Source organism: Platichthys flesus, chromosome 17, assembly GCF_949316205.1.
Source record: "Platichthys flesus chromosome 17, fPlaFle2.1, whole genome shotgun sequence".
Taxonomy (NCBI): domain Eukaryota; kingdom Metazoa; phylum Chordata; class Actinopteri; order Pleuronectiformes; family Pleuronectidae; genus Platichthys; species Platichthys flesus.
Genome location: NC_084961.1, coordinates 19,170,308 through 19,185,020, shown reverse-complemented (window position 1 = coordinate 19,185,020; position 14,713 = coordinate 19,170,308). Strand labels below are relative to the sequence as shown.

The 14,713-nt window shown below is 45.7% G+C and overlaps 1 protein-coding gene across 4 annotated transcripts in view; it reads left to right on the top strand.

The window, feature by feature from the left end:
• top2b (DNA topoisomerase II beta) overlaps positions 1-14,713 on the top strand; it is a 36,220-nt gene that overhangs the window by 4,035 nt on the left and 17,472 nt on the right. For 3 of the 4 annotated variants that reach the window (XM_062409423.1, XM_062409424.1, XM_062409422.1), the window contains exons 3-12: positions 3,882-3,972; positions 5,055-5,118; positions 6,846-6,991; positions 7,093-7,190; positions 8,591-8,803; positions 9,197-9,370; positions 9,493-9,594; positions 9,696-9,833; positions 9,935-10,073; positions 10,201-10,358. In XM_062409423.1, the coding sequence (XP_062265407.1) occupies positions 3,882-3,972; positions 5,055-5,118; positions 6,846-6,991; positions 7,093-7,190; positions 8,591-8,803; positions 9,197-9,370; positions 9,493-9,594; positions 9,696-9,833; positions 9,935-10,073; positions 10,201-10,358 (1,323 nt within the window). Of the gene's footprint in view, positions 1-3,881; positions 3,973-5,054; positions 5,119-6,845; positions 6,992-7,092; positions 7,191-8,326; positions 8,348-8,590; positions 8,804-9,196; positions 9,371-9,492; positions 9,595-9,695; positions 9,834-9,934; positions 10,074-10,200; positions 10,359-14,713 lie in introns of those variants that run through there. The other variant, XM_062409425.1, reaches the window with a different exon arrangement.

Below are 14,713 nucleotides of genomic sequence, written 5' to 3'. Positions count from 1 at the left end.
GGATCCTTGCGAGAGTGAAGAGCTGGTCCGTAGTTCCACGCCCGGGGTGAAAACCGCATTGTTCCTCTTCAATCTGAGGTTCGACGATCGGCCGAACCCTCCTTTCCAGCACCTTGGAGTAGACTTTACCAGGGAGGCTGAGAAGTGTGATACCCCGGTAATTGGTACACACTCTCTGGTCCCCCTTTTTGAACAGGGGAACCACCACCCCGGTTTGCCACTCCTTTGGCACTGTACCTGACTCCCACGCGATGTTGAATAGGCGTGTCAACCATGACAGCCCCTCAACACCAAGAGCCTTTAGCATTTCTGGCTGGATCTCATCAATCCCTGGGGCTTTGCCACTGCAGAGATGTTTGACTACCTCAGTGACCTCCACCAGGGAAATTGACGACGAAACACCATCAACCTCGAGCTCTGCCTCCAACATAGAGGGCGTGTTATTCGGATTCAGGAGTTCCTCAAAGTGTTCCTTCCAACGTCCGACGACCTCCTCAGTTGAGGTCAACAGAGTCCCATCCTTACTGTACACAGCTTGGATGGTTCCCCGTTTCCCCCTCCTGAGGTGCCGGATAGTCTTCCAGAAACACTTTGGTGCCGACCGAAAGTCCTTCTCCATGGCCTCTCCGAACTTCTCCCACACCCGCTGCTTAGCCTCCGACACGGCAGCAGCTGCAGCCCTTCGGGCCTGTCGGTACCCTGCAACCGAGTCCGGAGTCCTCAAGGATATCATATCCCGGAAGGCCTCCTTCTTCAATCGGACGGCTTCCCTGACCACCGGTGTCCACCACGTGGTCCGAGGGTTACCGCCCCTTGAGGAGCCTTAGACCCTGAGGCCACAGCTAGCCACCGCAGCTTCAGCAATGGAGGCTTTGAACACCGCCCACTCTGGCTCAATGCCCCCAACCTCCACAGGAATGCCAGAAAAACTCCGCCGAAGGTGTGAGTTGAAGATACCTAGGACGGGGGCCTCCTCCAGACGTTCCCAGTTCACCCGCACTACTCGTTTGGGCTTACCAGGTCTATCCGGAAATTTCCCCCATTCCCTGATCCAACTCACAACCAGATGGTGGTCGGTTGACAGTTCTGCCCCTCTCTTTACCCGAGTGTCCAAAACATGCAGCCTCAGATCAGATGACACAATCACAAAATCGATCATTGATCTTCGGCCTAGGGTACTCTGGTACCAGGTACACTTATGAGCACCCTTATGTTCGAACATGGTGTTTGTTATGGATAATCCATGACTAGCACAGAAGTCCAATAACAAACGACCGCTCGGGTTTAGATCAGGGAGGCCGTTCCTCCCCACCACGCCTCTCCAGGTGTCTCCATCGTTGCCCACGTGGGCGTTGAAGTCACCCAGCAGAACTACGGAGTCCCCTACTGGAGCCCCATACAGGACTTCATTCAGGGTCTCCAAGAAGGCCGAGTACTCTGAGCTGCTGTTTGGTGCATACGCACAAACAACAGTCAGAGTTTTCCCCCCTACAACCCTTAGGCGCAGGGAGGCCACCCTGTCGTCTACCGGGGTAAACTCCAACACCGCGGCGCTCAGCCGGGGATTTATGAGTATCCCCACACCCGCCCGGCGCCTCACGCCCTCGGCAACTCCGGAGAAGAATAGAGTCCAACCCTTATCCAAGAGTACGGTACCAGAGCTGAGACTGTGCGTGGAGGTAAGCCCCACCAGATCTAACTGATAGCGCTCCACCTCCCTCACAAGCTCCGGTTCCTTTCCCCACAGCGAGGTGACGTTCCACGTCCCCAGAGCCAGCTTCTGCCGCCCGGGTCTGGTCCGTCGAGACCCCTGACCTTCGCTGCCACCCATGTGGCTGCGCACCCGACCCCAACGGGTCTTCCCACAGGTGGTGGGCCCATGGGATGAAGAGAGGGGGGATGCCACGTAGTTTGTTCGGGCTATGCCCGACCGGGCTCCGTGGCAAACCCGGCCACCAGGCGCTCCCTATCGAGCCCTCCGTCTGGGCCTAGCTCCAGACGGGGGCCCCGGGCTTCCTCCGGGCCGGGTCACATCTCCTCTTTTTTCGTTATTCATTGAGGTTTTTTGAACCATTCTTAGTCTGGCCCCTCACCTGAGACCACTCTGCCATGAGAGACCCTACCAGGAGCACAAGGCTCCAGACAACACAGCCCTCAGGTTCATAGGGACACGCACACCTCTCCACCACGATAAGGTGACGGTTCCAGGAGAGGATTTGTTTGTAGAAGGTTTTAATTGTGAACAAATAGAAAATGCACGGCTTCATACTGGATAGTATTGGTACTTATTTTGAGTACCTAGGACTAGTTGTATACAAGGGAAAAAAGCAGTTATTCAGGTGACTGAGTCACAACAGGTAAAAAAAAAAAAAAAAACTTCCCACAACCCCCCACTTGCTCAGAGTCATCCAGTGGCTCATCCCCTGTTGTGTTCACACATCAACTGCTCCTGGATTTCTAGGGACATTATACTAGGAGGTCAGACTGATAATGTCTGTAGAAAGTCGCTCAGACATTTTGGTTCAGACATGCACCTCCTCCGGACAATATACAGTCGAGTCTGAAAGCAGCTACAGTGTCATTGAAAAGAAACAGATAAAGTGACTTTATTATCATTTGATTAAAGGGGCCCTGACTCCAATGCATGGACTGCAAGTGTAAATTATGAGTATTAGTAGCGTGTTTTATAACAAAAACTTATCATTGTGGAAGCAGCCGGAGTCTCACAGTCTGTCTGATGCAACATTGCACAACTAAACATCTTAAAGTTGGACCGAGCACTCTGCTGGGAGAATTTTCAGGTGCATTAGAAAAAAAAAACTAATGCTCTGGATGTTCCTCCTGATGGTTCACCATGGACCGTAGAAATCTTAAGCCAGTTGGCCAAGCTACACCAATGGCATATATTGTCATGTGGGATTAGCTGCTATATGGGTTAGTAGTGTGGCATTACACCAGCAGAGTCAGTGGAGAAACAAGGCAGACAAAATATTCCCTCATCCATATGTGTTGTGTTTCTGCACATAACCAGTCATGAGATGCCCAATATCCAGTCATTTGAATATTGGATTGACACTAACATTAGAGATGTGTGCTCCCTCCTCGCTGAGGAGGAGAAAACAAGACAGTGAAACAGCATGTTGCAGTCAACAACTTTTCTCTAATGTAATACTTCCAGCATTGTCTAATTTCACATGCTGGACATTGTAGGTCAAAATGTAATGTCCAGGGCTCCAATGGTCATGGAAAACCTGGAAAAGTCATGGAATTTTAAAATGTGTTTTTCCTGGCCTGGAAAAGTTCGGAAAAGATAAAATCCCCAAAGTTTGGGAAAAGTCATGGAAATTTGTCATATTCATATTATCATGTCGTTCATTTACGTTGAGTTTTATTCATATACTTTTAAAGAAATGCAGTCAACATATATGCAGGCATACTTGGGTTTGTGTCATTTAAGGTATACTGTATGCCTCGGAATTCTCATTGTTAGTTTAAATACTACATTTTGTCACTTTTTCGCGTATACATAAAGATTTCACAAAATGTTCGGTCATGGAAATTTGGTTTAAAGTTATTGAAAAGTCATGGCAATCCATTGGTCAAAATGTGTGTGAACCCTGAATGTCCTTGGGGGCGGTAACAACAGCTTTGTTTAAATTCAGTTGAAACAAGTATTCAATTAAGTTTTGACAGACAATAATTGGTTGCAGGTTTTAGGACAGCAACTAACAGTTAATTTTCTTATTGAGTAATATGACAATTGATTTTTCCTGAGTTTAGGTTGACGAGGTTTCCAGCCATTTATTCTGAATAAAAAATATGCTTACACTTGATTTTTTATTTTCACTTCTCTTATCCTGTTTTTATTTTCTACCTTTCAGCAAATGTGGGTTTTTGATGAAGATATCGGCATGAACCAGAGGGAAATCACCTACGTTCCCGGGCTGTACAAAATCTTTGATGAAATTCTTGGTAAGCGAAGGCACACTGCTCATCATCCTCTGACACTATCATCTACACAGTTAATATAATGGTTAATTTGTCATTTTAGATTGTCCCCTTCTAACTGGAATATTGAAGTCCATAAATATGTCAACATCGCTCACAGTGTGGTGTTGGCTGCGCTTAGCAGCACTGATCTAGGACTGTACAGAGAGATTAGTTTCCCTGTGTGAGCGTGTCTATGTGTGCTCTGTTTGCAGCATGAATAGAGATCTCTGTGAAAAAAGAAGAGTCTCATTTATTTTTACTGTGGAAATGCAAGCATGCACAGTCAGCTTTTACTGGATGAATAAAGGCTAATAAAGCAGTTGTACAATCTGTGTTACATATTCCTTTTAATGACTCAGTAAAATGTAGGCGTAATGCTGCACTGCTGATGTGCCCCGGTTCTTGCCATGTGGGAGTATTGTCAAGGATCTGCATACTAGGCCCTCTCAGCCTGTGTTTGACCCGTTCCATTGTCTGAAAATGATCACTGTCCAAGTAACTACACAAGAGACTTGGAGCCAGAGTAGTTGCTTTCAAGGCAGAATCCCTCTCAGCTAATATAAAAGGTACAGTGACCTTAAGCATGTGTGAAGTTACAATTTCTTTCTTTGTTTTGTTTACTAAACTTATCTAAGTTGAAAACATTTTTTGTGGCCATTTTCGGAAGATCAGCATTATAGAAATAATTGGAATAGGTCTTAATTGTTTATTCTGATCCTTAGATGGAACTCTCTCAGATTTGATCATATGGTGTTACTGTCAGTGGCTGTGTCTGATATCACCCTGCAAATGAAAAAAGCACTTCCAGACACCAGTCTGTGCATTTTCTTTGCGCCGGCCTGGTAATTGAATTATTAAAGACCTACAAAAACAACGTTGGTCGGGTGGAAAATCCCATAATACATTTTAAATCTTTATTTTATTCTTAATATTTATACTTGTAGGTAAAAAGCACGTTGATTGATCATGTATGAATGTAGAAATAAACTCAATTGCTGAAATTAAGTTAATTTGTGAATACTTGTGAATGTTAAAATCTTTTTCTGTTTTCTTCCCCTTGCCAGTCAATGCATCAGACAACAAACAAAGGGACAAGAACATGACATCCATTAAGATCACCGTTGACCCGTGAGTGCACTGCTTCATGATAAAATTATCAGACACTATATGTACTTCTGTCAGAATAAAGTACTATCAGCTCCAGGCCTCCAGGGTTTGGTGAAAACATGCAGTAGATGGAGGGGGTTTGAGTCATGGATCCAGGCAGTGTACAGTATAATGAGCCTGTTCTGAATCGCACTGAGCTTTTGTTTTATATGCGGTTCACCTCCAGCCTGTCAACTGCTTCCACATCTGACTGCTTAAACAGCAGCATGTCCTTCAGCTGAGCCGCCGCTCTCTCTAATATCCCCCCGCTGTATAAACGATACCATTAGCCCTCTGGTCTCTGCTGCTAATGTGGTTTTATAGAGAAGTTAATGCTCCTCTCCACTGGGCGAGCTTATTAACCACTCAAATATCTTTGTTTTTTAGTAACCGCAAACCAAACCGTACCTGGGAGGGAGTGCAATGATCGATATTGAAACTATTTGTTAAAGAGCAACATTATCCCCTTTTTACTTCTGTTGATAAACCTCCTGATTAATCTCTTTAATTTCATGTTTTAATGCCACCAGCACTTTGTCCCCATCGCGATACAGCTAAATGAATATCCTAATTTAAGTCTTTACCGTCACATACCGCAGGATTCCAGCCTCACTTTATCATCCATTACATTCAGTCTGCTAAATAATAGAATGGATGACACTTCACTGGGTGCTTCCAGATTTGCAGAAAATACAGAGCTAAAATTTCCCGTGTGAGGAAAACATTCATGCACAAGAATGGATATAGGGTTTATGACTCTTCTTCACACTAACACTAGGTCTTCACTGCTGTTACTCTTTCTTTTAGTCATGCATTCATATTTCAATCTTCATTCATTTTTCTTTGGTGAATGGCAGTGTGGGAGCTGTGTCGATGACTGATTTCTTTCATTAACCGCCCACATATTAAACTCAGCATGAAGGTACTCCTTATTTTACTGAAATTATCAGCGAATGTAACTGAAGACTCTTGGGATTTCCATCTTAAGGTTTGTCAGCTCACAGTTGGGTTCAGATGAGTTTGATGTGTTCTTTTTTTTTATGTGTTCTCATATACGGTTAAATGTTTCATGTATCTGAAGCTGTTTTAAAACCGTAACTAGAGTCTACTTGTCATTACAAGTCCAGGTCAGACAAGTGCTAGGCTTCTGACCCGTAACATTCAGTGTGCTCTGCTCCTCAGTGACACGCCCACTCGCACTGCTCCTCTCAAAACTACTTAGTCACTCTCACACACCTTCACTGCAAGTGACATCACTTGCTCTAATCTTCTCCACAATCTCCCCTGGCACATATAACACCGCTCGCAACATGCTGTCGCTTGCTATTGTTCTCTCTCACACACAAACACACTGACCATCTGTCACAGTCAGACTCGCTATCGGCAGCACTAAACGAAATCTAGCCCGCGCCAGTGTCCAGTTAAAAAAAGTATTGCTGTCTTCGCCACGCAGTTACAATTCAACATAAACTCAGTAGATCTTGCTCTCACTGTGAGTGTTGACGCGTTCAGCATACAGTCAGACAGACCTCTGCTTAACACTGTCTCCACTCTGTAACAGCGTGTGTAAGTGATCAGGACGAAGAATCTGACATGATATATGGCCAAACTATTGAGGTTTAATAGCAGGTCTTTAATATGAATGTACAGTAATTTAGATTTTATCGCCTCTGTAACTTATCTATTTCCCTGTGCCCTGCCTCCACCAGTGAGTCCAACACCATCTCCATATGGAACAATGGAAAAGGAATTCCTGTGGTGGAGCATAAGGATGAGAAGATGTATGTTCCAGCTCTCATTTTTGGCCACCTCCTCACCTCCAGCAACTATGATGATAACGAGAAAAAGGTCACAGGTGAGAGTAGCCCTCTTGACATATTGTATTAGTCGTCGTTAACGTCAGTTCAGAGTGGTGAACTTTAACCTCTGTGATGCTAACTGTTTATCTGCCTCCAGGTGGGAGAAATGGTTACGGTGCTAAACTCTGCAACATCTTCAGTACCAAGTTCACGGTGGAAACGGCCTGCAAGGAATACAGACATAGCTTCAAACAGGTGAGGGGGACTCTACACTTCTCTTTATTTAGAGTTGAGGGAAACTGAGGTGATTTGAGCTCAGTCTGTCACTGTGGTAATTCTGTGAGGCTAAACTACTCACTGGCAGCTTTTCTGCAACAAACCCTGAGTTTGTCTCCTGCTGAGCCTGAAGATCCTGTCTGATACAGAACTTCTCTCCCCTATTCTTCATTCAAGTAGTCCAGATCAAAGTGGGCCTTTTCGCCTTCTATATTTTTGATAGACTTAGTAAAAGTAAACGGGATGAGAGAGAAGGGGAGAAAACGTATACCGTCCTTTTCACTGCTGGCCTTTTTCTGAAGGAACCATGAGCAGGAACTAAGATTTAATTGTAGGGACTTGGATCTAAATTAGGGGAAAACATTTCTACCCCCGAAAAGTCTCTGCTAGGAGAGTTGGGATAGTTCTTCCCTGAAGTACAGAAATCTTTGTGGAGGAGCTTTCACAGTTGAAGATCCCTTTTATTTCTGCCTATGATCTGCTTGGCTTGGTGTCACCATCAGTTGTTCATACATCATTATAGTCATTTTTGCACATATGTGAACAATACTCTGCAGGAGCCTTTTATTTCTTTGAAAACAGTTCCTATACCTTTTTTGTTGAAATTCAGCTTATGAAAGTAAATCATTCAGCTTTTGAGTGCCACTCGTCTGGAAGAGTCGGCATTGTTAAGAGGTTAAGATTCAGACGGGATAAGAATTTGTTACCATGACCTTGTATTTACTAACATCACTTCCTCCGATCGATGATCAATCAGTCGTTGGAAAGACACATGGCCTCATGTTGCCATGATGAATGACAATATTGTAGCTCCAATGTTGAACAAAAGAGATCAGCTGTTCTGGAGCTGAACTCATCTCCAGGTTCAGCAACTATGTTACACAAGGGCCCTGGATCAATTGGTCATTAGCAGTATTGCTATGAATTAAGACTAAATCTATTATTTGATTTTTACAGATTCTGTTTGTATCCGTTTTAAAATGTTCTGCTTTGTCTCTTTTCAAATGTTAAATACCTGGCATTAATATTGCTGTATCCATATCATTCTTGTGGTTTGTCCCCATCATTTTAATTACACGAATAATGAATGAAAGCATTACTGTTTTATAGGGATTTGACATCTGGTCATATCTGAGGTAAGGTTGTGTGTAATGCCATCGTTTCAAGCTTCAGCCCCTGAGGGTTATTTGAGCAGTACTGGGAAGACACAGGGTGTTTTTCTGTCACCGTTGTTGGGTCTAAATGCACTGGACATAGTAAGGGTGTTCTGAGTTCACAAGGGTCCTGCACAAAACCTAAGAATTATGAACTCAAGTGGAAGGAGTAAAACCTTTAGGTCAAGAGTTTGTGTGTGATAACCTGTGTTTGGTTTTCCTCAGACGTGGCAGAACAACATGACCAAGACTTCTGACCCCAAGGTCAAATTCTTTGATGGGGAGGATTTCACCAGCGTCACATTTCAGCCAGACCTGTCCAAGTTCAAGATGGAGAAGCTGGACAAGGATATTGTAGCACTTCTTACCCGCAGAGCTTATGATATAGCAGGCTCCTGCAAAGGAGTCAAAGTTACACTGAATGGCAAAAAGTTACCCGTAAGTTTCCATCCATTATACACTTCTTCCCTGCTACACTGTCTTAGCTTTAATGTTTATGTTGAGATTTAAAAAAAAAATCTTAACTGTGACAGACAGGAATATGGCAGATGATTAATGATGTAGAAAGATGTTTATATTTTAGTTTTTCTTGTGTCTGCCAGCTATGTGTCATTGTGTCATAGACCATACTCTTTTTTTTTCTGTTTTCTGTAATTAATGACTCTTGACGGCTGGTAGTAAAGGATATTTAATTCAAATATCTTCCCTGCTGTTGTTATGATTGTTGTTGTTGTTGTCATAACAAATAGCAGTCCTCCTAGCAGTTGTCAAATGGTCGTATTCAGCTTACTTGTGTAGCCCACTTAACCTGAACCTGTCCTGCCTCCAAAGATCACTGGGTTCCGTAGCTATGTGGATCTGTATGTGAAGGACAAAATGGATGAGACGGGCGTGCCCCTGAAGGTGGTCAATGAAACTGTGAATGATCGCTGGGAGGTTTGCCTCACCATGAGTGAAAAAGGATTTCAGCAAATCAGCTTTGTTAACAGCATTGCCACGACCAAGGTATGAAGCAGTGAACTAGCAGTGAGTAAAAAGTGGTTGAAGTGGAATGAGTAGACGTAGGAGCTCAAAGTAAAAAAAACAACAAAAAAAGTTTTTTTAACATGAGTATATGTCTTTTTCAGGGTGGCAGACACATCGACTATGTGGTGGACCAGATTGTGGCCAAACTTATTGAAGTGGTGAAGAAAAAGAATAAGGCAGGAGTGTCTGTGAAACCCTTCCAGGTGGCCCAACTGATTATTTGCGCAACATTTCTAATCAAAGTAAATGCAGTGTTCTTACTGTAGTTGTGTGCTGATGAACCTTTTTCTCGTCTGTGCCTCAGGTGAAGAACCATGTCTGGGTGTTTGTGAACGCTCTGATTGAGAATCCCTCCTTCGACTCCCAGACCAAGGAGAACATGACACTCCAAACCAAAAGTTTTGGGTCCAAGTGTACTCTGTCAGATAAGTTCGTCCGCGCTGTAAGAACACTTCCGTCATTGAAACTTCTCAATCTGTTTTGAGTTGCTCTTGTAACGTAGTTGGGCATCCGCCACTCAAAAGTCTCTTTTGTCACCCACAGGCCACCAACTGTGGGATTGTGGAGAGTATACTCAACTGGGTGAAGTTCAAAGCTCAGACACAGCTAAATAAAAAGTGCTCATCAGTGAAGTACAGCAAGATCAAAGGCATCCCCAAGCTTGACGACGCCAACGACGCTGGTGTGTAAACATTAATTGACTTATGAAAGGAGTATTCTATTAGCAATTTTGGATGAATCACATCCTTTGAATTGATATACAGATTATTCAGTGCTAAAGACTGCTCTATTTCATATTTGTGTCCTAGGTGGCAAACACTCAGGTGAGTGCACACTCATCCTCACTGAAGGAGACTCAGCTAAGTCTCTGGCTGTCTCTGGACTGGGAGTCATTGGCCGTGACCGCTATGGAGTGTTTCCACTAAGAGGAAAGATCCTAAACGTACGAGAGGCAACACACAAGCAGGTGGGATACTGGACAATTTTCATAACCACTTGGTGAACAAAAATAACAGTCAGTCAATGAATTAACTCAATCTTCAGAAGGGAAACAGCTGTAGAGGTGAGTTATGGGCTGTGTGGTTTCTAAGGTGTGGATGTACACCTGGCAGCAAGGGTCTGAGAAAAGACACTGAAATTTCATTATGGGAAGAGTGAGATCCAGGACTTTTGGAGCTAGATTTTTAAGTCCTGCAGCTTTGTGGTAGTGCGATATAAGATTGCTTGAGTACACTTTCTGTAGAAAATACAAGGTTTATGGTGTAATGGATCAGACCTCACCCGTTGACTTCATCTAGATCAATACACCACACAGTCTTTAGCCTGTTGTCAACATAGTGGTGGATGTGACCTTGCAATGTTTGTTTAAGGGATGTCCCGAGAACTGATACCTGGCTACCTAGTCGATGCCAAAATTGTCACAGTGCGCTCTTTTTACAATACTGGCACTACCGAAAAACAGACCCGGTGCTGCAGGATGGTTGACGGCTCACATTGCATGATTGGTGTCCTTGTACCGTGCCGTATAACCCTCCCTCCTTACTCCCCCGCTGACCTGCGCTCAATTTGCTCGTTGACTGGGGACAACGTCACTGGTCAGATGTTCTTGGGACCTTTGCTGCGCTTGGGGTTTACTTACTTCTCCCACTTTCCGAGTGCCGAATTGTCCTTGGGCAAGATACGGCACGGTACAAGGACACGAACATGCAATGTGAGCCTGCAACCATCATGTCACTCGAGTACTTAGTGTTTGTGTGTGTCAGTACATTGCATGTGCAGCAGTGTTAATTTTGGCAGCTATTTTTGATTTAGTCTTAGTCCTAGTCTTTTGACAAAAATGCATTATTGTCAAAAGACTAGGACTAAGACTAAATCAAAAATAGCTGCAACAATCACATTTAGTCATTACTTCTTAGTTTTAGTCTAGTTTTAGTCGACTAAAACAAATTCCATTTTAGTCTAGTTTTAGTCGACGAAAACGAATTCAATTTTAGTCACATTTAATAGCCACATTAAACTCTTTTTTATAAAAACATATGGCTGGAGCCTAATAGCTAAAAAATATATATTTAATTTTAAATGTGAAAACAAAAAGAGAGAGCAGGTCAGACTGGAGGCGGACACAGAAACCTCAGCTCGGTACAAACCAACTGCAGCTTCTGCTCTGATCAAGAAGTTGAGGTGCTGATCTTTGATCAGCTGAGACCAGAGAAACTCTGTGTTTTCACTCTTTAAGGTACTCATATTGAGCTACACAATAGTTCAACAAGTTTCTACATGGCGCCACGAACGGCTGCCACGGTGTGTTGGTGCGCACTCCTGTGTTTGTTTTTAGTATTTAATTCTGTTAATTGCGACCCAACTCGGATTACTTTCACGATGGACGAGCTTCTTAACATCAGGGACACAACACCATCTGATTTATGTCCCAACTTTCTCGCATCTTCCGTGGATTTAGTTGATTTACTGGTCAAAGGTGCGGTGCTCCTCGGCCACGCAGCGAGACTGAGGCGGAGACGGAGAGGAAAGCGCGCTGGGGCTCTGGTGCGCTTCAGGGAGAGAGGATTTCGCTCATCACTCCCGTGCATTCTCCTCTCTAATGTCCGCTCGCTGTGCAATAAGATGGACGAACTGCGCCTTCTCATCCGGACAAATAGAGACTTCTCCCTCTCTTCTGTATTCTGTTTTACTGAATCATGGCTGACCGAAGCCACACCGGACTCCGCCGCACAGCTGACCGGCTTTCAGCTGTTACGCGCGGACCGCGACCCGATCCTCTCACGCAAGGCAAAAGGCGGAGGGATTTGTTTTTATATAAACCAGGGCTGGTGCAGCGACGTGAAAGTCATTTTACAGTCCTGTTCTCCGGACCTGGAAACTTTTTTCATCACCTGCAGACCGTTCTACTCTCCCCGGGAATTCACCTCTTTCATCCTGGCTGGAGTCTACATCCCCCCGCAAGCTGACGTGCGCGAGGCTCAACGACAACTCGCTGAGCAGATACTGGGAGTGGAGAGAAGGAGAGAGAACACATATTCCCCCGTTATTGTCCTTGGGGACTTTAATAAGGGGAACTTATCTCAGGAGCTCCCAAAATATAAACAGTTAATTAAATGCCCGACCAGGGGGGAGAACACCCTGGATCACTGCTACAGCACCATCAGCAAGGCTTATCATGCAGTCTCCCGCGCTGCCCTGGGTCTGTCCGACCACGCTCTCATTCACCTGATCCCGGCTTACAGACAGAAACTCAAGATTTCTAAACCTGCTGTGCTGAGATCAAAGAACTGGAGCAGCAGAGAAGCTGTGGAGGAGCTGCGTGACTGCCTTGAAAACACAGACTGGGACATTTTTAGAACTGCCACTTACAGCCTGGACGAATATACAGATGCTGTGACGTCCTACATCAGCTTCTGTGAAGACCGATGTATTCCAACACGCACCAGGGTGTGTTATAACAACGACAAGCCCTGGTTCACAGCAAAACTCAAACAGCTTCGTTTGGAGAAAGAGGTGGCCTTCAAGAGTGGGGACATGGATAGGTTCAGACTAATTAAATACTCGTTTGGCAAGGAGATTAAGGAGGCCAAACGACTGTATTCAAAGAAGCTGGAACAACAGTTTGCAGCCAACGACTCCTCGTCAGTCTGGAAAGGCCTTCGGGTGATCACCGGCTGCAAGACCAAATCCCCCCACTCTGTGGAAGACTTGAGACTTGCCAACGATCTGAATGACTTTTATTGTAGATTCGATAGACCCTCTCAAACCCCCCCCGCATCTATCACACCTCTTCTCCCCAGCCTGGACAAAGACACTAGCCCCCCCCACAAAATGGCCCCAGACTGCCCCATCACCTCCATCCCCCCCTTCACACCTCTCTCAATTCAGGAGAGAGATGTAAATAAGCTCCTGAAGAAACTGAACCAGTTTCAGTTTCTTCAGGAGAAACACTTCTACACCAGCTGCCTTGCTGGGCACCAGCAAGGCAGCTGGACCAGACGCTGTCTCCCCCTCTACACTGAGGCACTGTGCGGATCAGCTTTCTCCATTGTTCACGGACATTTTCAACACCTCACTGGCTGAATGTGTTGTACCCGCCTGCCTGAAAACATCCACCATCATCCCCGTTCCCAAGAAGCAGAGGATCACAGGCCTTAATGACTACAGACCAGTCGCCCTGACCTCTGTAGTAATGAAGACCTTCGAGCGACTCGTGCTGACCCACCTCAAAACTATAACCAACCACCTCCTCGACCCGCTGCAGTTTGCCTACAGAGCCAACAGGTCCGTAGACGATGCAGTCAACATGGGACTCCACTTCATCCTCCAGCACCTCGACTCCCCCAGCACCTACGCCAGGATCTTGTTTGTGGACTTCAGCTCCGCATTCAACACCATCTCTCCAGCTCTTCTCCGGGACAAGCTGACCCAGCTGAGCGTGCCTGACCCCACCTGCAGGTGGATCACCAACTTCCTGACCGACAGGAAGCAGCGCGTGAGGCTGGGGAAGCTTGTCTCTGACACCCGGACCATCAGCACTGGAGCCCCTCAAGGTTGTGTGCTCTCTCCTCTCCTCTTCTCCCTCTACACCAACAACTGCACCTCCAGCCATCCCTCTGTCAAACTCCTGAAGTTTGCCGACGACACCACCCTTATTGGATTAATTTCCAATGGGGACGAGGCCGCCTACAGAGAGGAAGTTAACAGCCTGGCTTCCTGGTGCAGCCAGAACCACCTGGAGCTGAACGCTTCAAAAACTGTAGAGATGGTGGCAGACTTCAGGAGGAGCCCAGCCCAAACCGCCCCCCTCACCATGTGCGACTCCCCAGTTAAAACAGTGGAGTCATTCAGATTCCTGGGGACGATCATAGCACAGGACCTGAGGTGGACGGAGAACATCACCTCCATCACCAAGAAGGCCCAGCAGAGGATGTTCTTCCTGCGGCAACTGAGGAAATTCAGCATGCCGCGGAAAGTGATGGTTGAGTTCTACACAGCCATCATTGAGTCCATCCTCACCTCATCCATCACCGTTTGGTTCGCTGCCTCCACTGCCAAGGACAAGGGCAGACTGCAGCGGATCATTCGGTCAGCTGAGAAGGTCATCGGCTGTGACCTGCCGGCTCTCCTAGACCTGTTCCACTCCAGGACCAGAAAGAGAGCAGGCAAGATCATCGCTGATCCTTCCCATCCCGGTCACCACCTGTTCCAGAGACTTCCATCTGGGAAAAGGTTCCGGGCCGTCAGGACTAAAACCTCGCGTCACCTGAACAGCTTTTTCCCCATGGCAGTGGGGCTCACAAACAAGCCCCCCCCATCACA